Genomic DNA, 22,949 nt, shown 5'->3' on the forward strand with positions numbered 1-22,949 from the left:
GCAACAGATGTGGCTGGGAGCCATTGGTCGCTTTCTGCAATGTCTTTGCCTAATCCTAGCTTACACCATGTAAAACTTAATTTGTGGGTTTGGGTGTCACTTATGTGACTAAATTGGCAGTCTGAGAGGAGAGAACTCTGCCATGACACCAACTTTCCACTGAGTTATTTAAAAAGCTAATTTTTTATATTTTTCAATCCTGTGATGGGTCATCATTTTAATACTAGTAAATACTTCTCATTGTAAGAACAAACTTCCTTTTATAGTATCCACATGCGGCTGTTTTTACTGAATCCAGCACGGAGCTATTTCCTATTTCTGACTGTTCACCTCACACTCAGCAGCCCTTGTGTGTTCACGTGCTCACGCTCTCTCTCCCTCTTTTCCTTTCTCTCTTGGCTTTTTTATCCTTGTTGATCTATTATTGTGACTTTGGTGAGACAACGCCAGCTTTCAGTTTTTTAATGGGCTGTGAGCAGGAACCATCAGCTACTTCTGATAGTTGTGAGACCATGATGTCAGCAGCTACTCTGGGTTGCTTTACCATCTGCTGCTGCTATTGCTTTGGTGTATGTGGAAGGAATGTAAACAGCGCTTTCCAGATGTTCTCAGGGCAGCTGGAAAACCATAAATGGACTATTTGGTTCAGGAATATTACTAATCTGTTTCGGAGATGGCAGTGAATAGAGTCATAAAAACTTATAGCTCCATGCGTAGCCTGTGCAGCATGCTTTGTCATGTGTACTGCAGTGGGTTGCTGGAACAGTGAAGTGATTACATAGCTTGTTCAGGACTTGAGCTGGGCAGATGAGCTATCTTTATATCTGCTCTCCTTCCCTCTCTTATCCTTCCTTCCGCCAGCTTCAGCTCCTGAATGAATCACACTGACAATGTCCTCCTAATCTCATGCAGTGCAAATGCTGTTTTGTTCCCCCATAGTGTCTCCAAGTTGCAAGTGATCTCAACAAATGAAGAGTGAAGAAAGGAGGATCTAGTTTTTAGACTCTCAATGTAATATTTGGTGTAGTAGGAACTGCTGAATAAACATGGGGGTGTTTCATCTTGCTGCAGTATAGAATACAGATTTGGAAGCTGGTGTCTCTCATGTGTCTCCAGAGCCGGAAAAAGCATAAAATCTCACCCACTTGTGGTATATCTAAAAAAGGTCTATTTTGGGGGAGAACCAGTCACTTCCTTCTTTAGGGTGTGTGTGTGTGTTTTTAATGCATTAATTAATTTTTATTGAGTGGTGGAAAAACTGATGTCAGAGCTGCATTGCGGCTGGAGGCGCAGGAACACAAGGTTGTAGGAAATAATACAGCTAACATAAGGGCAGTGAAAGTTTAACCATGGAGAGTTTAAAATAGCAAAGCTGAGCCATATGGATATTAAAAGATATGACTGAATCAAAACATCGGTCTAATATTAAACTGGATTTTGGTGGGGGCATACTTCTTGAGTTAATGTGTCTTGTGTACATGGTGTCCAAGGGTAGGTTCCCTGTCTTGACACCCTGATCGCTGACTTTGGTATTGTCAGGTTTTGGCTGTTGCGGGATGCGAACTACAAGGGACAATACAGGTTATGTCTGACTCTCTTTTAGCCAGGCCTCTTCAGTCAGGAGTCTGCAGAGTATCCTTTTCCTTTTACGGCGGTTTATAAACTTGTCCAGCATGACTTCTTCCCTGGCATCTCTCACGGTTCAGATTGCACAGATCCATAACAGCAAAACGGAGGGAGGTGGAGAGAAGTGCTTTGGCAATTGGAGCCAAAGGAGCACAGTTACATAATTGTACAAAAAGAAAAGGGGTTTTTGTTTTGCTTTTCCTTGTCATATCCGTCTGCAAACTGAAAAAAATGTTGGAAACCTGGATGGAAAAAGTTCAGCATCATTCATCCCTGTGGGGATATGAAATGCATTGAAGTGTTCCACCTGTTTCATGGCTGTTGCTTTTCCTCTTTCAGGTTTGACATCTACAGGAAGGTGCCAAAAGACCTTACACAGCCAACCTACACAGGGGCTATTAGTAAGTAACACTTCTCTTTGATGTCCTTGTATACCCCAGTCTAATATTAAGGATCATTTGGCTTCTCTGTCTCCAGGGGATTTTTTTTAAAGGATATTAAACACAGGAAAGTGTATTCTTTGTTGCTGAGACAGCTCGTTTTGCCCAGTCTGTCAGGTTGTACTAAACACTGGAGTGCTTTGGCTGGATTTGGAATCTCAACAAAAAGTAGTTGTCATGAAAGGGAGGTCCTGAAAGCTAGCATTGAAATACCCGCTCTGCTAGCTACTGCAGTAGGCAGAGAGCTTCTTGCAAGTGTCTTCCCATGAACAGAAACTGTGAGTCTGCACCAAACACTGGTCAGGTTGATGACTGTAGGGCTTTTTTACCCCTCCTGATAGGCATCCCCTCAGTTAGTGTGGAAAACAACTGGTAGCAGTTGCATTCACAATTAGTGTACCCAGGTGTTTGCTTGTTGAAGAGACTGGAGAAACCCAACTACTGCAAATGAGGAATCCACGTTCCGGATCAGTAAGGAGCAGGGTGGGTGGCAGTGAAGATGATTTGGGAAACACATATTTCTCTCACAGTGTACTCAGGAAATTAATCTGATGTTGTAGGTGGACTAATGAGCAGAGATCTTATTTTGTTGTTATTTGTCATGCTTCTAAAGAAGAAAATTTGCTTGGTCAAAAACCACCGACAGCAATCCACTCTCACTCCCATGTATCAATACACAGACTTTGGCTGATATAAATCTCTTGCCTTGGGCCTCTTTTCCTTCCTTCCTCCTCCTGAGGGAGGCTGCAGGCTGAGTAATGCAATTTCACACAATTATATGCAGTGAGCGCACTGTGCAGAGTGGTAAACATTGATCAGGTTGGTCCTGCCAGGCTTGTAATCAGATGCCTAATGCAGCTTCCTGTTCCATTGAACAGTGATTTCCTTTGATCATGGAGCTGTGCTTCATTCATCCATTCCTGTAGATGGGTCAGTAGCCTTGTATGTCATTGCTGACGTGAGTGATGTCATATCCCTTGGTGAGAGCAGGAATCAGATTGAACTGACTCAGTACCAGTGAATCAATGGACACAAAGGAAAGCTCTTTGTGAGCTAAAGAAATATCACTCCTTACCGTGAGGATGGTCAGACTGGAACAGGTTCACCAGGGTGATATGGAGTCTCCATCCTTGAAGATACTCAAAAACAACAAACCTGACCCTGAGCAGCCTGCTGTCACTGACCCTGCTTTGGGCAGGGGAGTTAGACAGGATGATCTCAGAAGTCCCTGCCAGCCTCAACTATTCTGTGCTTCTGTGAAGATAGCACATTACTCTAAATATTTACTTTCAGAGAGTCCTTGTCCTCTTTGTTCTGTGGACTGCTGAATTATTTGGATGTTGACTCCCTTTTAGGTTTGCTGAAACTGCAAACAAAGAGCCTGAATAAAACTGTTTGCTAATTTAGAGTTGTATGAGATTTCATGTTTTGAAAGAACACTTTGAACTTGACGGTGATTCTGCCTTCTCTTCTGTTTTGGAAACTCAAAGTTCCCACACTGTAACTGAGAGAATTTGTCTTGTTATGAATCACCTGCAAAAGAGTATGTTTTAGAAACAAAAAAACCATCAAAGGCCATCCAGTGTTAGGCTTTCTGATCTGCAGTAAACAGCTCAAGTGATAAGTCTGTTGTGGGAAGGCTTGAAGGCTGTGACTCTTACTTAAAATTAATAGCTGACTTATTTCTCTCTATTGTTATTTGCAGCTTCTCAGGCTTTAATTTTCTTCTCTAACTGGTTCTCCTTCTTTTTGTCAGAGTGTTTTTAGACAGCCTGATACAAGCTTTTGAACCACACAGGCAGCCACAAGCTGTAGTGGCTTTGCATGTGAGGATCTTATGTGCAGCTTTCCTAATAGCCTTTCTGTCTGACCAAGCCTGTGACTTGTAATTTGAAAGCCAGTGATCTTGCATGTTGTAGGAGGCTATGAATGAGACCAGCCCATTGCCATGCCAGTTTGAAGCCTGGGAAGGTTACATGATTTAGTGATAAATGCTTTAGGGAAGCCAGCTTGTAATAACATTGGGGGCTTGAGGGTAGGGGGAGATTCTGCCTCTCAAAAACCTTTTAGTCTAGTAAATATGTGAATCAACTATAGCTGCAACTCAGTTTTGGCTTTCTTCAAGTCCTTCAAGTTTTACAGAGCAGATATAAAATAGCCCATAGTAGCCAAACATTAATTTAGGCTCTTCCCACATGATTTCTGCTGAAACATCAGTATCGCTTCTGGTGCTGAAGGCTTTCTGGAATAGGAGTGGATTTACTGCAGGGTTCCTAGTTGCTTTTGGATTGTAAAAAGGCCTTTTCTTAAATAATAAAAAAAAAGGTTTGAGGTTTATTAGGGAAGAAGGCATAGATCATGTTACAGAGGAGGTGGAAAATACCAGCTCTCCTTCTGACCACAGGGGCTCAAGTGGCCAATTCTTCTAGGAAAGAAGCAGCTCAGGGACATTAAGTGTTAGGGTATTTTGGTGGAGAAGAGCAGGCAATCTCAAACGCAAGTAAATCAGAAGCCGACTGGGGGGTTGTTGAGGCTTTCTATTATGAATGGTTTTGTAATTTCAGAAGTTGCAGTGAATGCAGTATAGAAGATATTTCAGGTATGTGTAGCAACCCTTCCAATTGGTCAAAATCGATAGGAACAAAGGAGCCAAGAACAGTCCACTGCAGTTCACTGGGATGAGGTTTGTATAGAACAACATATCCACTGCTGTGGGCTTCTCTGGAAAGAAGTTAAGAAGCTTATTCCTTTTCCTCAATGAAAATCTCTTCTTTCAGACAGCACTGTGAGCCCTGTGCTATTCCGCCAGTCATGCCACTGTTGTCCCTCTTCCACCAGATGCTTGTGCCAGTGTTTTCAGCCCTTCCCACCACTGTGTACTGTGTTTGTGATGCCAGCACACGGCTGTTCTGACAGACCTAACCAACATGGTGACAACTTGGCCATGTTTGGGTATGTAGGCAGAGCAGCAGCACATGCCCTGGCTGGCTGACAGCTGGCATCTGGCTGGACAGGAGCAGTCTGACTTCTTGAAAGAGGGGCCTGCAACTAGGACAGCTGCTGTAGCAATCCTCTTATTCAACAGTCAGCGTGGATGCATAGTTTGCATGCACATGTTGTATGCACACATGGTAACGTTATCCAGAAATACTCTGTGCTGTTTAGAGGCTGGAGTTTTAAATACACATCAGGAAATATCAAAGTTATGATTCACATGGCATTTGTAACAAGACCCGTTCCTTGCACTTCATAGCAGTTTGCTCCATTGAATAATAAATACTAATAATTTTATGCCTTAATATAGACATAGATCCACATTCTCAGTCTGTATGATGTGTTAAACACTGCGTTTCTTTCATTTTTTGTGGGGCGGGGAGGAAGAGTCAGGGCTACATAGATGGGTATGTATCAGAATGGTTATGTATGAAAAGGTTAGGTTGTCGAAGCTAGTGTAGGAAAAAAAACCTTGGCAGTTTCCCATCTTTCTGGGATTACTGATTAGCCAGCAGCAGTGTGTTTCAGTGTGTCTAACACAAGCAACCTTTGATATATTGATTACGTTATCATATTAGAGTTTTAAGAAACCTGTCTTAGATTGTCCTTTGAGCTCTGTGAGAACATCGCAGTGCTTTTGCAGTTAAGCTAAGTTTTATGCATGAATTGGTTTATTCTGTCTGATCCTAGCCTTTAATCTACTTTTCCAAATATAATGCAGTTGTCAAATGTTGGTGGCAGGAGCTGCACATTTGCATGGAAGCAAGTAGAGGCCTTCACTATGAAATAAGTAGCTGCATAAATTCTTATGTTGGGAACATCGTATATGCCTGCAACTCCATGCTAAGGAGATATATTCTACAGCTGAAAAAATGTTGACTCTAGAGACAGTTTAATGCATAAGACTTTCACTACGTCTCACACCAAAGATACCCCCCTGCCCTGAAAATGTGTGTGTACAAGAATACAAGAGTGACCACACTACCTAGGTCAGTGCAAATGTCTGTGCAGCCTAGTGTCCCCTTGCCAGGAGCTGCCAGCAGCCGATGCCTGAGAAAGAGCATGAGGCTAGGTTAAACACTTCACCAGGCTTTGGCCATTTGGCAGTTCTGAACTTCCTGAGCTGGAGGTGGTTCTTTTGTGTTTAGTAGGCCTCAAGGGATTTATTCTTTAGGGCATGTATGATTCCCGCTTGAAATCTGTCAGAATTTAGTTGGGAGTTGTGTGAAGGAAAAACCTCCTCTTGTTTTCAACCTTCCCCTTCCCTCCTATTCCCATACTTGAAGAGGCTGTGAATGGTTGTTCCCCATTCATCTCCTTTGGGCTGCTCATGATTTTATATACCTATCTCATGTCCACCCTCAGTAATCTCTTTCTAAAGGCTGAAAATTGACTGAAGTTTGAAGACTGGCAAAGCATTGAGGAGCTTTGAAAGTCAATCCCTGTTGAGTGTTCCAGGGCATTCTTGCAGGATTTTTTTAGATGTAGGTTAGTGGAATTTTACTGGACTGTATTTGGCAAGTATTATCACAAGCCTTCCCTGCGAGAGCTGAATTGGAAAGTGAACTTGAGGGAGCAAGTACATTGTATAATGGAAACAGAGAAGATAATGATATAAATGGCAGAAAAGAAAGTTAAAAACTCAGGAGAAAGCTGCAGGAGAGAATTTACAGTTAGTAGTGCCAGGCTTGCATAGATGTGCTGGAGGTGCTGGAGCAGAGAGGTGTAGCTGATGCTGTTGGAAAGCCTTTACAGGATGATAACAAGCAGAGCAGAATATGGGAAGCAATTAAAGAAGAAAAGGTTGTGTCTGTTACAAACACTCTCCCCTGCACAATGCCAAAGATCAAAGATCCTGTGTCTGTGCTTTTGGGTGATTAACAGTAAGAAACACTGGATAAACTAGTCTTGTACCTAGATTACTTTTTTTTTTGTGCTCTTCATAGGTGTAGATGTTCTCATAAGACTTTGCTGCTGTGCTTTAAGACCTTTCTCCTCCCCCATTCTGTGGTGCACTGTACCAGTGGCTTAGCTGTGTTACAGCAGTGTTGTTCTCTGTCTTGATAGTCAAGAAGTTTCCACTTGGAACCACTTGTGTAACCATCTGAGGTTTCTCTTTAGAAATTAATATCCTCTCTTGCTTCCCATTTTCCTGCTGGTCTTTGTGCATTTTCTTTCTTTCTTCATCCTAGCTAATGGATTTTTTTGACATCTCTTTTAATCCCTTACACTTTTCACAGGGTCAGTAAATTAATCTACTGTTGAAATTACTGTGATGAGGAAGGGGAAGCAACGCATTTCTCTTTCCTCAAAACTATACACTGACTAATCTGAAGAATGAGGCATAAGGTGTTAGGTCACTGCCGAGTCTGTCTTGGTATTTGCCTTAAGTACCTCCTCTTTCCTTCCCTTACCTCTCACATTCCCTACCAAAGGAGTTTGTGCAGACGTTAATTGTGTGATAAAATTGCTCCCCAGTCAGTTGTTGCTTGAGCTTCCTGAAGACATGGATGTTCAGACTGCATAGGTCATGTGGAATAAAGTTGAGGAACAACGTTTTTCTTGCGTATTTCTCAATCCTAATTAGTGGCTGTAGTAAAGTGGTCGTTTCCAAAGAGTGCTTGGTCATTGCAGCTCTGCTGGGATTGAGGAGTGAGCCAGATAGTACCTTGTTGTCACAGCCCTGGCATAGCATGCCATTTCCTGGTTTGCTCTTTCGTATACTGATTCATGGTTAACTTGGTCATTTTATTTATAACAGATATACAGTGCAGGCCTGTCTCCTTGAGCTGGCACATCCCTGACTGGATGACTTCAGTCATCCCTGCTCAAGAGGATTTATAGCCCCTTCTGAGTGGGCCAGTGATCTTGTCTCTGCTGTGTGAATGTCACTGTAAAATGTTCTGAATAGTTTCCTGGTTAAGAGTAACCAGTAATATGACAGTTACTTTGGGTTCCCTCCTTCTAGCTCTAGGTTGGCATTCTTAGAAAATACATGGAGCTTGTTGTCCGGGTACATTGCAGTTCCTTCACTGGGAATTTTCCTTCTCTGAAGAGTCAGTATATCAGCAAATTGAGAAATGTACCACACATTAGCTAGACTAGTCCATTATCACCATGTCTCTGCTGTGCCAGCTCTATCTAGTGGATACTGCAGGCTGAGATGACTTACACACAGACTTAGAACTTGGCAAAGAAGCACAGCATCTCCTAATCCACAAACCACTGTATGCTTTTGAAGGAAGGAGATGATGATTCTTTTTCCTTTATGGAGATTTTAGTACTAATAGAATTACATTTGGAGTAAGGGCTCCAAAGAAGTTATGTCAAACAGCTTTGTCAAGGAGGAGAGAATGCTCGCAGGCCAGCATTGTGTGCTGGTGTTGTAGGATGTGGGAGCCATGTGGAGATGGAAAAGATGACCCAAGAACTAAGGTACCCAGCAGGATGTTGGGTGTTGGCATGCTATTGAAGTTGCTGCTGCGATGGCCTCATCTGGGTTATTGTCTATAAAGAGTTTTAGCTCTCAAGTGTGTTGGGGTGGCATATCCATGGGGGGAATAATATACCTGTGTGAAAACAGTTTTTGTCTTTGACTGAGATATGAGACTAACCTTTTCCTTGCCTTGCCTCTCTTCCAGTCTCTGTCTGCTGCTGTCTCTTTATACTCTTTCTCTTCCTGTCTGAACTCACCGGATTCATAGCCACTGAAATGTAAGTAAAAATCATGTTTTCCGTTGTTTGAATGCATATGCATGTATGATTCTTTACAGTTTTACTCGGATTTTATTCAAATACTTCCAGTATTTGAAGGAGGGCCTACAGGGTTGCTGGTGAGGGACTCTTCACTAGGGACTGTAGTGACAGGACAAGGGGTAACGGGTTGAAGCTGAAACAGCAGAGGTTTAGATTGGATCTAAGGAAGAAATTCTTTACTGTTAGGGTGGTGAGGCACTGGAATGGGTTGCCCAGGAAGGTTGTGAATGCTCCATCCCTGGCAGTGTTCAAGGCCAGGCTGGACACAGCCTTGGGTGATACGGTTTAGTGTGAGGTGTTCCTGCCCATGGCAGGGGGGGTGGAACTAGATGATCTTGAGGTCCTTTCCAATCCTAACCTATGATTCTATGATATGGTTTAGTGTGAGGTGTCCCTGCCCATGGCAGGGGGTTGGAACTAGATGATGTTAAGGTCCTTTCCAATCCTAACTATTCTATGATTCTATGAAAAATGTCTGTAATTACACTAGGTCAGTTAGTTGTCTAATGGGATTCAGATTCCTTTTGGTCAAGCCTGAATTTTCATTCATTCATTCAAGTTTTTAATTTACTAAGGTATGCTAGAAAAATTTGGTTCTAAAATAATTCTGATGGAGAAACCTGCTTGATCCTTTACCGGCTGCATGCTGGATTTCTCTGTTGAGCACAATAGATGTTTTTCATGTGACCACAGATCACATCAAAAACTTCTGATCCTTTTCAGTTCTCTGATGATCAGGTGTAAGGCAGTGTGAACAATGAGATAATCAATGCCACTCTGTTATAGTTTCCCTCTTCTTCCTTAGGCTGTTGATGTCTTGTTCTCATCTGAGATTCATTTCCTCTCTCCTCCTGAGTAGGCACTCTACTCTGTACTTGTTTGATTCAAAGTGATTCTCAAAAACTAGTGTGTTTTTCATTGGTGCTACCATATGTTTAAGTGTTTGGCGCCTACTGGCTGAATTCACGTGGTCTGGCCTCTAAGACAATATGGGCCCATTGCAGATATAGTGGGATCTCTGATGTTTTCTTTTCCCCTCGCTTCCCTGGGGATAAAGTGGGCATCACATTCTGCCTGTCTTTACTGGATATTTTTGGAGATGCTGTTGGAAAAATTAATTGTATAAAACATGATTTATTGTTAATGTTGATAGTACCTTTATTTGATGTCGGAGGTGAATCTCTGATACACGCAGATAGCTTAATGCACATGTGATTTTACCTTACTCCTTTTCCCTGTTGAGCCTTACCTGGAAACTTAGTTAACAGGTTTTGTGCCTGGAGACAAGTTGTTCCAGGTTACCTCTTTGGGACCTTTCTTTGAGCAACCATGGAAATAATTTCCACTTTAAAAAAAGTGCTCATAGAACAAGTATTTTAGCTAATCACACTTATTTTCTCCAGTTCTCGTACTTCTTCTGCGTTGAAGTAAACTTTTCTTAGTAACTATTAACAGAGGTACCTTTGGTATCACAGGTACCAGAGTTCTAGGAAACATTCTCCATCATCCTGCTGATGTGGCAGTGAGCTCACTAGACTGTGATGCACAGTTCCTGGATAGTTGGGAAGGGTGGAACTTCTGTCAGACTTACGTGATGGTCCAGATAGCAACAGATGTCACAGCTGAGCAAAAGGCTCTGAAACACGTTGGGTTCACATGCTGTATTTAGGTTGACCATGCTTTACGTGGCTTCTGATAACCACAGGTAGCTCTTTCATTGTTTTTGTGCAGCTCTGACTTGGGTCAAGAATATTATTTCAAGAATAACTTTAACTTTGAGTAATGTTTAACCTTAAGACAGTAGCGTAATCCAGCTCTAGCTAATTTTTACACCCATTGCACGTTTACTTCACAGATGTTATCTTAGGTTTCTTACTCACCCACTGTTTCTTTGATTTAGTTCCATGCATTTGCTGTTAAAATGCTAGGGTCACCTTATCAATCCACTTCTCTCAGGAGCCAAGTTGTGTTGGTTGTCTTGTTTTAAAAAATAAAGCTACACAGATGGCTTCAAGTAAAATAGTACATTTTCTTGCTCTCATCTTGGATCTCATTCTGTCATCTGGGTTTCTTTTTTCTTAATGCTTTACCAGATGTATTAGTAATATTTACCTAATTAGTTGACTGCACATGCCTTTATGTGGTGCAGTTTCCTGACTAGAGGTTTCTTTTCAAACAGCAAAACTCTATGATTCTCTGAGGCCTCTTCATGGTCTTTTCTTAACAAGATGATGCATTTTCCGCAAGGATGTTAGAGCTGCTATAAGTTCCTGCATGCTCCGCTGACAGGTTTCTCATTAAAACATCAGAGAGATGGTAACCGCTTTTCCCAGCAGGAACTGAGCTTGTAAGCAATAAAGCAGTAAAATTTTAGAGAGGATGTCATGGGAGACACTGAGACAAATGAATGCAGGAAATTGATTAGTCATGGACCATCCAACACAATAGCTTGCAGAATATGAAAACCTTGTTCTAATGAGTTATAGGTAGTCAAAATCTCTCTTGCTGGGAACAGATCACCCACAGAATTTGTGAAGTGGCTCCCCCAGTAACAGCGGAAATAGTTCAGAAAATCACATAAGAAAATGCTTCCCAGTTCGGCAACTTCTCAAGTAGAAGTAAACTTTTCCCATTTCTTACTCATTGCTTTCTCTTCTGTGAAGCACAGTACCTTAAAGGTGTTCAAAGATGTTGTGAACTTCTTGTGCTTCCCCTTCAAGTGTGTATAACTGGCATTGCGAGGTAGTATAGTCTCATAGGTCGGAATACGGGTGCAGAAGTGTGGAGCTCTATGTGGTCTGGAACAGTATGAGAACTTTGTGCCACCATTTAAACTGGGAGGTAGCAAATAACAGGGGACATACTATCTCACAAAAACAGAACCTTGTTTGCCCAGGAATCAAATACTTTTGACAATACGGAAGATTCCTTACGTGCACACTTTTCAATTCCCATGAACTTTTATTGCACGCTTCAAGTTTCTTTTGTATTAAGAGTCTCCTACAAGAGATACCTCTCCCACCTTGAAGTTTCCTAGAGTTAGCCAGGATTTGAATGATTAAATGGAGTGTGCAAATGTAAGGGGAGAGCTTTCCTGCTTTGCCAGTGCCAGCTGTGCTATGAGACTGCAGCAGTTCTTTCTCCTCTTTTGTCTTATTTCCCTTAAAGCAGTCATGCGCGTGACAAAGCTGGATTGCGTGGGAATAGCTGCACATTTTTGATGGCAAGGTGAAATCGAGAGCAGTTGGCCTGGTGCCTTACATCAGAGACGTACGAGGTTTGCTGATGTGGACTCATGCTTACCTCATAGCCCTATTATGCTGAGTAATTGTGCGTGATGTGTATCGACAGCCTGCTTCAGGGCAAGTCAGCAGCAACCTCAACAGCAGTGGTACCCACAGGATTAACTGCCTAACTCTCACCAGTGGGAGGTTTCTTTGGTACCTGCATCTGAAGTGAGACGTTGGTGTGGTGGTTTGAACTCTTGCTGCAACATGAGAAAATAAAGTCTGCTCCACACCATGCTAACCCTTAATACTTGCTAGCTTCTACCCACTGTTGGACTTTCTTCTACATTCATATGACTGTAGCAACTTAAATTCCTGGTATTACTAGAAATCTCGGTTTGGTCACTCTTGCCCAACTTCAAAGCTGTTTTTCCTTGACCAGCCCATTGTCTTAGCATTTATAGTTGCAACTGCTAAAGGCTTGTCTGGGTGGCAGAAAGCCAAGAAATTACACCCTCATCTCGAGGATAACAGTTGAAACACTAAACCCAAACAGATTACCTATGTGGGGAAGACAGTGAGCATCACAGCAGCTATGTCATGACTCGTGTGGGCTTTTCTAATGAGCACTAAGATTGCGTCTGCACAGGAGCTTACTTCAGTTAGGAAGTTGAAGTAAGACAGTGCGCATTAGAGCAGACGTGGGAAGCTCATGTGGCTCTGTAAATGCACATCCTATTTTGCTGCTGACTAGCTTCCTGTGTAGACAAGCCCCGAGTAGGGTAGAAAACTTCTAGTTTCTCATCTTGTATATGTATTGCATGACCCTAACAAGCAGTTCTCTGAGCGGCCATGAAGGAAATCAGAGGTTGGTTCTTAGGTGGGGCTACATCCTTTTCAGTACAGTGAAGAGCTGGTGAGAGTTTTTTCTTTCTTTGCTCAGCTACAACCCATCATTGCCATTAAGGGGATGGTGAGTTGAACTCTGGAAACAAAGGATCTTGATTATTTTTTCCCCCATCCCTGTCCAGACTGAGATTGAAGGCTTAGTCTGAAACAAAAGCCTAGATTAACCTCCTCCATTCTGTAAAAGACAAAGAAAAGGAGGTCTGTGGTCCAAATTTGAACCCCTGCAAAACTGGCAGTACCAAACACAGTTGTCACACTGAGCAAATGACTCGAGTGGCTGAAGAAATTACACTAAAGTGTTAAGTGTGTCTGGTATTTCCTGGGCAGGATAGGTAGTAGGTTAAGAGTTGAGAGCAGATTGAGGACTAGAAATTGCTGGGCATACCTCAGCAGCCTTCCTCATTCATTGTGCTGTTATGTTGCAAATCAAGAATGAAGAAATGGCCTGTCTCTTTTTCTAATTAGCTCAGATCAGTGCTAGAAGTTAATAGCTGGCAAGATGATAATCTTATTGTTTTATCACTGTAATTAGGTCATGAATTATGTTCTGTAGGATCAATAAGAGTTTTCCAAGTATTCCATCATTAAGGAGGAAAGATGTAATTAACTAATCTAATCTGCCTTGCATTGGCAGCCAGGGGAAGGGGTAGGAGGGTATAAATGTGATAGTTGTGGTGTGAATGTAGCTGCTCAACAGTAATTAATCTACCACAGCACATTGTAGAAAGCAGCAGACTGTTCCTGGCAATGTTTTCTCTTTCTTTCTTTCTTTACTTATTTTAATGTAGTAACAGGCAAGGAACAGTCTGAAGTGACATGTTTGCCATTTGGAAGTCTGTGTCCCCTGCAAGGCAGTTAATTACTTTAGCAGAGTATCTGTAATAAAAATGCAGCCTTTGCATAAAAGCATCAATCATGAGCAATGTCCAGATCATTCATTCGTTTAAGGTGACTGGATCACTCACTGGGATACCTGCTTGCTTTCATCTTTATGAAAAACACCTTGGTCAGTGTATGAGCATCACACAGCCCAGCTCCTATGCTGGGGCCAAATCATGTGCAGCACAACTTGACTGTTCATGCAGGCTGCCAGGTACCCCTAATGTAAGAGGAAGCAGAATAACCAGGAGGTTCTGAGACCAGCGTTGCTTGTTTACACTGGATTCATTTGCATGCCCAAGACTGATCCTGTAGTGAAACAGAATTGTTGTCATACCTACCTGCAAAGGCTTTTTTGGTCCTTTGCTCTCCAAGGTACGTGGAAAGTGTTTCGTGGCTGTTGGCCCATGAAAATTTCACCTAACAACCTGCATAATTAAGCTGTGTCAGCAGCAGAGTGTGATCCTGGTGCAACAAGAGTTTCTTCTGCTGGAAATAATAACCTTGGAGCAGAAGGGGGGAACACAATACTACAGCTCATGTTTTCTGACACCAAACTGGAGGTACAACTCCAGCTCCACCAGTTCATCCAGTGTGGGCAGATGAAATGCTGGAGCAAACTAGACCAGCGTAGGGAATACAGCCTAATAGTCAGAGGGGGACAGGAGCTGTAATCCTGCTCTTGCTATGGACTCACCTTGAGACAAACACTTTTCTGTAGAAGGATGTAATACTTAGCTGCCTACCTCTCAGGGGTGCTAAGAAGCTTAATTAATGTTTGCGTAGTAACATGGAGCTTACCTAATAAACGGTGATATACATTTGTGAAGTGTTGTTATGCCGTTTGGCCTCATGTACTTGTGTGGGTTAGCAGGAAGCGGAAGGTCGTATCATGATGTCATTTGCAATTTCTGACTCAAATCTACATTGACGTCTTTCGAACCCTTCTTTTCTTCCTGCCTCCTGGAGAACTGTGATGCTTCCTTTGTAGGACAGTGTGTTTTCTGTGCTTCCCAGCTGAGCCAAGACCTAATCTGGGACATAGACCTCAATGAAGAACTGATTGAGATTCAGGGCATAGAAGGAAGATTACAAATGGCAGAGCACTAGACACATGCATAATTTATTACACAGTAGAGAACTGCTGACCTGTTTGTATTTCTTCCCACAAATTGAGAAGAAAATGGATTGTTTGTCATGTGTTGGATCTTCTCTGATCTGGCACAACTGAGAAGGTGGTAGTGCTAAAATCTCAGCTTTGGATAGTTGTGTTTCTGGAAGGTGGGTGATGAGAGCTGAAATGGAAAATGGAGCAGGGACAGCTCACCTGAGAAGGTATTTTGAGAAGCTTTGGACTCCCTGAAGTAAGAACAGTTCTTTTCCCTTGTAGGCTTAGGATCATGGAGACCAGAGAGTGTCTCCTGAGATTTGGAGGACAAAGTGAAATGCAGCTTGCTGGAGTAAGTGGCTGTATTTTCTGTATGGCTGATGACTGGGGAGGAGGCTGACTGGTTCTTTGCTGTGAAAGAGGAAGAAAAAAAGCAGGATAAAACTTGAAGCAGAGAATAGGACAAGGAGGGCAGAGGACAAGGAAGATGTGTTTAGAGAGCACCCAGGCAGCGTGCAAAGCTCTGAAAGGTTGTTGCAGAGTATCTGCTCTTGTATTCAGAGGGCTGCAGGCTCTTCAGCTGTTGAAGTGCTGAAGTGTCTAATGTCAGGGGCCAGGGCTGCCGCGTGGGAATATTACTGGGGAAGTTTTGTTTCTGGGGAAACAAAGCTATTGTGTCATCAATTGGAGTCCTAAAGCATGGGGAATGGGTCTGACTTTCTTTGGATAAAATCTTACAGGAATGATGAGCCTTCTTGTGCTGTTTCCCCCTTTCATTCTTTCTCACGTGCCATTTGCATGATCTGCAATCTCAGCCAAAGAGTCCCTCCAACTTTTTCTGTGTAATGCTGCAAGTTTGTAAGCAAATGGGATATGCAACTGTGAAGCCCAGCAGCACCACTCAGGAATGTGAAGTATTTTGAAGTGGCTCTTTCTAGAAATGAAGCAGATTCTTTCTCTGTGGATCACAGCTCTTGCTGCATGAAGAAACTTTCCTCCCTTTCTTGAAACAGTGGTGGGAGGCCCAGCGGGCAGAGAGGTCCACTTCTTACCTTCATTGTACTTTCATAGCTCTGCCCTCACCCCTGCTTTGTTGTGCCACTTTTATTCAAATAGTCCTTAACAGTAACCAGTAAAATGCCAACTCCTACATGCTTAGGTCTTTGGAGGAGGTACCTGCTGTCTTTGGTTCACAATACAACCGTGCATGCTGCCTCTTAAACAGCCGTAGAGGCAGCTGCGTTTACAGTGTCCTTCTGTTTGACCTCAGGTTTTATTTCGTCTGTGACCATCCCACATTTACTGTTAAGTACTGTTACTCCTGGGACACTTTATGTTCCAGGAGGGACAGCTATAAATTAGAGCCAACTTCATTTCTTCCGCTGGAGATGTTATCCCTTCAGGGAGAGTTCCTACAGGTGGTAAATAGTGCTTTTTCCCAACATCCTAGGATTGTCTGAATAAATAGGAGGAAGGCTGTGTGCAATTTGGCTTCTTGGCCCTGGGCAGGACTGTAACAAGGGATGTGTGAGTACCAGTTCTCTGCCAGCTCCATCCAGACTGAGGTGGCAGTGGGTCAGGAGGAGATCCTGGGAGGACTAGCCTTGACCCTGGGAGTCTGCTTTACCTGTGAGGTTTCCAGAATATATTTTGGAAGTCAAATTTCCAGCTGGTTGAAAATCACATCATTTCTTCTGAGGTTTGTTTGCCCCAGCAAATGCAATCTGTGGTGTGTTGTTGTGCCTTTGGCTGCCCGTAGTGAAAGGAAACCCCAGTAGCAGAGCCAGTGAGCACTTTGGAGCCCCTGATAAGAAACCTAGCTGGGTTTGTTAATTTGGACCCTCTGCAAGAGCTGGTGGTGCCAGGAGGAAGCAATGGCTGGAGCTAGGAGGGGGAAGCAGGGCTCAGCAGGCAGGGTGATTCCATGAAAGGCAGCACTGCAGGTCCAAGGGAGGGAAGGAAGGACAGGCTGTCATGAGCTGTCAGATGTCCAAGTAGTGATAGATAGGGTTATGAAATTGGGAACATGAGTAGGAGAAGGGCAGGGGGCTACTAGGTGAAGAGGAGGAGGAAGAAGCAGCCATGAGCCTTGCCCGAGGGACAGATTAGGAACCGTTGGTCCAGTGACTGGAGTGCAGGACAGGAAACCAGTTTCCTTTATCTTCCACTAATGGGCTGTGTGACGTGGACAAACTGGCCTACTTCTCTTTGCCTCAGTGATCCAGTCTGCAAGCAAGTGACCTCACTGCTTGCCTTCCTGTGTGAGAGCTGCCATGGGCTCCCTGTGCTCAGTTCATCCTTTGACTTCTACCAGCAACCACTTCTCACTCACTTATCACTGAACAGCATATGTGCCTTTGCTTACAGACCATGCCTGACTGCAGGTTTTCTGACAGGTTCCAAATTGGGAATGAGCAAATACAAATATTGACCTTCCTAGAGCTTCCCTCCAAATAGCTGGGATGTTCAGCTGCTGAACCTGACATGTTTCTGTGCCAGCCCTGGCGTGAACGCTCCTTTCTGGCAGTAATGTGGAGTTGCCCTCAGCACTGGCTGGGCATGGCCCACATCTCAGACAGCAGAGAGCTGGGAAGAAGCCAGGTGCTGTTATGAAACAGGTTGGCTGGCAGCTGGGATCTTGATGGGCACACTTGGGGAGCACAGGAAGGTGCACTGCTCTGGGGGAATAATGCCTGTCCTGGCTGGAGCTACTCCTCACAACCCTATTTGGATATATGACTTAATCCTGATTGCTACCCAATCTGCCAGTAATAAACACGTAGAAGATTTAATGCATTCCACCCAAGAGAAGAGGGCTCAGGCAAGAAGCTTCTAACTAGGTCACTGATGAGCAATCTTTCCCCTCCCTCTGTGTCATTTTTATTAATCACTTGAAAAATACGTTGAGTAATGATTGCAAGCAACTTGTCAAGCCAATTAAAAACAGAGAAAGGTAGGGCTATGAAGCTCTGAAGACAAATGCTGTGCTGGTTTTAAATGAGTGTCTGTAAACCCTACTGACCTGTGAGTAATTACCTCCAAAAGAATTGGCAGCTGTGTGTTTCTCAGTATGAAGGCTTGTTTCTTCTCAGTTCACAGGGTAAACAGTTCATTATGGTCCAGAGATGGATCACCAGAGCAAAATCACTTTGAATCTGTCTTGTAGCTGCCCTGAGTCTGGTTTGTCTAATAGTATGTAGGCTCTTCGGCAAGGGCTTGTCAAAGGCTTTCATGCACTTTGAGCATTAAATAAGTATAATACAGAGTACTTACAGGTAGTTTATTTCATGTAGCTTGCCTGAACATAAATTCCCATAGCTTTGTAATGTGTCTGACTGGAAGATAAATTATCAAATCTTCATATTTGATGAGGCTGAACAGTGTTGAGCTTTGATGGAGAAAGCTGCTGGGTAGTATTGCCATCTTCTTGGTTCAGAGTGGTGAGTTCCTCTGCAGTAGATTCTCTAGGGCTCTTTAAGGAATTCAGCTGTGCTTGTGTTGGGCTTTTTTTTGTTTACTTTTTACATGTCAGATGGATTGAATGTGCCAACAATAAATATTTGTATTCCTTTTACTCTGTATCTGTATTCTGTCTTCTGTGGGGAATGTGCCAGCACTGTGGGTGCCATGAAACAACATTACTCTTTGTGAGACTGGAATAGTGTGTTAGATCCTGCTGTCCAGGATGTTTCTTCCCATCTGTTCCTGGCTCAAATCCTCTTCTCAGTTTTAGTTGTTGCTTTTGGTTACCAGTCATAGATTGAAATGAGATATTAAGGAGAGAGATTTATGCCATGCTGCCTTCCCTTGCCCACCAGGTCATCAACTGTGTGGCAAAAACAAAAGGCAGTTAGTTATACAAAGAAGCTTTCCTGTGGGATAGGTGAGAGGGGCCTTTCTCTAAAACTATTCATGAAACAAAACAAAAAGCATATGCCTCCTTGCCTCCTAAAAGGAGTAACAGTGCAGGTATGTGGAGGGCTCGCATGCTAGCCTGCCACTGCTTCGACATCAGCTTCTTGTTTTGTATCACCTTTGGAAACTCAGGCTAGAAAAGGGGGCAAGAAGCATAAATCAGCTTGTTTAAAGCTTCCTGCACTTGCCAAGCCAGAAGTAAAACTAAACAGTGGTTGCCCCTATGCACTTGTGGGGGGCTTTTTCTGCTCTCTGTCTGGTGACTTGTAGCCATCACATAGTGAAACCCCCTCTTCAGGTACCCTTTTTTTCCCTTCCCATGCAAGTTGTTGGGGTTTTTTTCCCTGTGAAAAGTAGCTCCATGCCTGAACCCACCCATGTTTTCTGTTCTCCAGAGTTAATGAGCTTTATGTGGATGACCCAGACAAAGACAGTGGAGGTAAAATAGAAGTGAATCTAAACATCAGTTTGCCAAACCTGCATTGTGAACGTGAGTACCCCTTTTCACTTATTTTTTCTTTGTATTTTAAACAGCACTTTAAACCAACCCAACCTGGTACAGTAGCCCTTCTGTAACAGCGTGGATGGAGAACAAGTAGCTACAGCCTTTGCCAATATCCCATCACTTTCTGTTCCAAGCCAGGACACCTGTTTCCTTGGACCCTGTGCTCGCTTTGCAGCCTGTGTTAGTGACTGACCTCCCTTGCTGGCTTCTTTCTAAAGATCATTTCCTTTTTTCATAGTGACCTTTTGGTGTCTGGGAGCAAGAAATCTCCCAGGTTTCATTTGTGACTGAATACTCTAGCATGGCTTTTCACAAATCACCTGCCTTGTCTACCTGAAGTTTTTCCATCTGTGTAATTGAGATTGCAGTCAGCTGGCAGGACTTGGGACCTGTATTTGTGTCAAATAGGCAGTCTGAAAAGTATGGTTACAAATCTCTTTCCAAAGAGCTGGTATGATTATTAGCATTTGACAAATGACATTACTAGCGCAGTTTAGTCAAATGTCTGGAAAAACTATGTGGATTTTTTTCCCAGTAAAAGCAGTGCATGCTTTTCCTGTGCACCCTTCCTGTTATTTCTTTTGTTTTGATTTTTTTTATTGTCTCTTCCCACCCATGCAGTAGTTGGACTAGACATCCAAGATGAAATGGGAAGGCATGAAGTGGGTCATATTGACAACTCAATGAAGATACCTCTCAATAATGGGGATGGCTGCAGGTTTGAGGGCCATTTCAGCATCAACAAGGTGAGTAGGAATGACAATAGGTATGTGCTGGCTAGGGAAATGCTAGCAAGATCTATTTGTAAAATGCTCAGGAAAATCTCTGTGCCAATGTCTGCTGCAGAGTTGATGCTCATGTCCCTAATCACTGGTGAGGTTATGTCTCTTAATGCTGCAGAACAAGGTGGGGAGAGGAGGCTGCATATAGAAGGAGGCTGACCTATGGAAATGTGTTAGATCAGCCTTTTACTTTGTTCTCCAAAACAGTTAATTGAGATAGCATTGTTTAGCACAAGAGAGCACCTGTATGTTGTAGCCTGTTTTGTCTCTTTCAGTGTAGCAGCCTCATGTTTAGGGGATGTATGAACTCCCTACAAATGCCAAATGGCTTCTGTGTTTATTCCTCACAACTTTTGCACCTCCAAGATCTGACTCACTGTGCAGAGGTCTTTGGCAATGGCTCTATCTAAGTGCTCTTTTATTCCAAGAGCCGCAGAATGACAGGAATGTTCCTTACTAGAGGGTGCCAACATAACAGAAGCGGCTCCATGCTGAGATGTTTGGAATACGTGCATGTGGCCTCTGCGCATGCTTTGTTGGGGTGCTCCACTTCTGTCTCAAAGAATGAAAATACAGGCCTGGAGGAGGCTCCTCTCTGGGATGGGTGTGCTCAAGATTGAATAATCTTGCTATGTAATGCTGGAGATGACTAGCTGGGGTGGGAGAGGCAGTGGTGGGGCCCACTGATGTCCTAAGAAGGGCACACCCTTTATTCACGCCACTTCATGTACCACAGGCTACAAAATCCTATTTCCTTCTCTTCCTCCCAGGTCATGTTAAATCGCATCTAAAAATAACTAGCAGAAGCTCCTACTGATTCTGTGGCATGGAAAGGATTAGGGACTTAAAAAGAGGACGTTTCTTTCCTCGCTTCTAAGCCACCAAGATTACTGGCAGCTGATAGTCCACAAAACTAAGAAAGGGCTTCTTGAAACGTAGTTCTGTTCTATTAATTCCCAAAGCACAGAGCTGGAATACTTAGGGTTTTGTCTGCTAGGTGTGGTGTGTTCTGCTCACCAAAGCAACTCAAAAGGGGGCTGCTGTATGAGGCAATGAGAAGCTCCTTCCACTGCTTAATCTGTGATAGCCCACTAATTGTGTTGTCTTCTGAGTGGTTGGGACTGCTGTCAGAGGGAGCTGGCCCAGGTTTTCAGCCTCTGAAAGCCTGAAGCTCTCATGTATGACCTGCAGTCCTTGTCAGAAATTGTACAAGCTGGTATCTGGAGTGGGATGTGGCCAGGCTTTGAAACATGACCAGGGATTGCTCTTGGGTGTTGTTCTCAAACTTAAAGAGGGAGAACACGGTAACAGTATGATGATTGTGTGTGCTACTTACTGCAGAGTCTGCCACCCTGTTTACCAAGCTTGTGTATGACACAACTTGTGTCCACACCTGAAAGTGTTCCCAGGAGAACACTGCTGTTCCTCAAGTCATTTAAATTAGCTTTCCTGAAAGCACATGGAACTGACATGTGGCCTCCCATGGCGCTGCTGGTGAGGTGTCCCTGCAGAGAGCACAGTGGATACCAGTTGTATAACCATCCTCCCACTCTTGTCTTAGGCCATGTCAAATTGCTCCTCAGTGTTGCTTGATTTCCCAACCTCTTCTTGATAGGAAAAAATTCTTGCACCTTCCATAACAGTGACCAAGCTGAATCTGCTGAAACACTTCATAGAGGCTAGTGACCTGAAAAGTGTGTGCATCCTAGAGTGATCCCATCAGAATGACAGCAGGGCTCATTTTCTGTCTTGGAACTGAGTCCTTAGGTGAAATCTGTATTTTTTTGAAACCTTCTATTTCCCTCCACTTAAAAAATGAAAACCAGAATATTTTGTGCTTGGAAGGGCTATTGCCAGGGCTAGAAGCTGAAGATCTGGCTTAGTTTGTATGGGAAACCCCATTGGTTTTGGTGGGTTTTTTCTCTCTTACGTGAAACTCATTCTTAACGTACAGTCTTCTCAAATGTAAGGTTGCTCATGACCAGTGCTACAATAGGAATAAATCCACAGCTTGCTAGGGTTGTGTTGCAGCAGTGGGCCCATTGACAAATGCGAGATGTGGGAGTAAAACATTAAGCAACTGTGTTCCCTGTCAGAGACATGAATTTTATTTTAATAGGAATGAAAGACATAGCCTTAAGTGTTAAGAATCCTTAAAGCTGGCAGTGATCCACTCATCACCTCCTAGTCAGCAGCAGTGTGAGGGTGCCAGACTCTTGGGCTGTGGGATGTAACCAGTCTCAACTCTGTATGCAGTATGGTGGTGTTAGTCAAGTGCAGGAAGGTAATTCAGAGCCTTTCTCTGCCATGCCAGAGGTTGTCCACTGCTAAGTAGATATATCCTGCCAGGCTGGATGGATTCAGGCATTTCTGCTTCATATCACAGAGCCTAGCAATGCCTTAAGGGTTAAAATGTGAAATCCTGTCTTCCTTGTCTTGACTAATTTTAGGTCCCTGGTAACTTTCACGTGTCAACGCACAGTGCCACTGCGCAGCCTCAGAATCCTGACATGACTCACATCATCCATAAACTCTCATTTGGGGACAAGTTACAGGTGAGTTCTCTTCCCTGAAAATTCCCTGGCTTTAGGGGATTGAATGCAATGAGAGTGACTTCAATATTAGACACTTTGGTTTTATGGAAGAGCCATGTACAATGTGGAGAGGACGTGAGATAGGACTGCCTGGGCAAGTAAGCCCATCCCTTGCATTCATAAAACATACACTCAGTCCAGAAGACTTTGCAAACTGTTACATGGCACTTCAGGAGGGAGCAATGTTCAGTCACAGAGTAACTGCTGGTTTTAT

The 22,949-nt window shown here is 43.4% G+C and overlaps 1 protein-coding gene across 1 annotated transcript in view; it reads left to right on the plus strand.

Annotated features, from left to right (window-relative positions):
• ERGIC1 (endoplasmic reticulum-golgi intermediate compartment 1) overlaps positions 1-22,949 on the plus strand; it is a 58,206-nt gene that overhangs the window by 19,696 nt on the left and 15,561 nt on the right. The window contains exons 2-6 of the mRNA XM_034066763.1: positions 1,966-2,027; positions 8,702-8,774; positions 19,250-19,344; positions 19,981-20,105; positions 22,592-22,696. Of these exons, the coding sequence (XP_033922654.1) occupies positions 1,966-2,027; positions 8,702-8,774; positions 19,250-19,344; positions 19,981-20,105; positions 22,592-22,696 (460 nt within the window). The remainder of the gene's footprint in view (positions 1-1,965; positions 2,028-8,701; positions 8,775-19,249; positions 19,345-19,980; positions 20,106-22,591; positions 22,697-22,949) is intronic.

This window comes from Melopsittacus undulatus, chromosome 10 (assembly GCF_012275295.1).
Source record: "Melopsittacus undulatus isolate bMelUnd1 chromosome 10, bMelUnd1.mat.Z, whole genome shotgun sequence".
Lineage (NCBI taxonomy): Eukaryota > Metazoa > Chordata > Aves > Psittaciformes > Psittaculidae > Melopsittacus > Melopsittacus undulatus.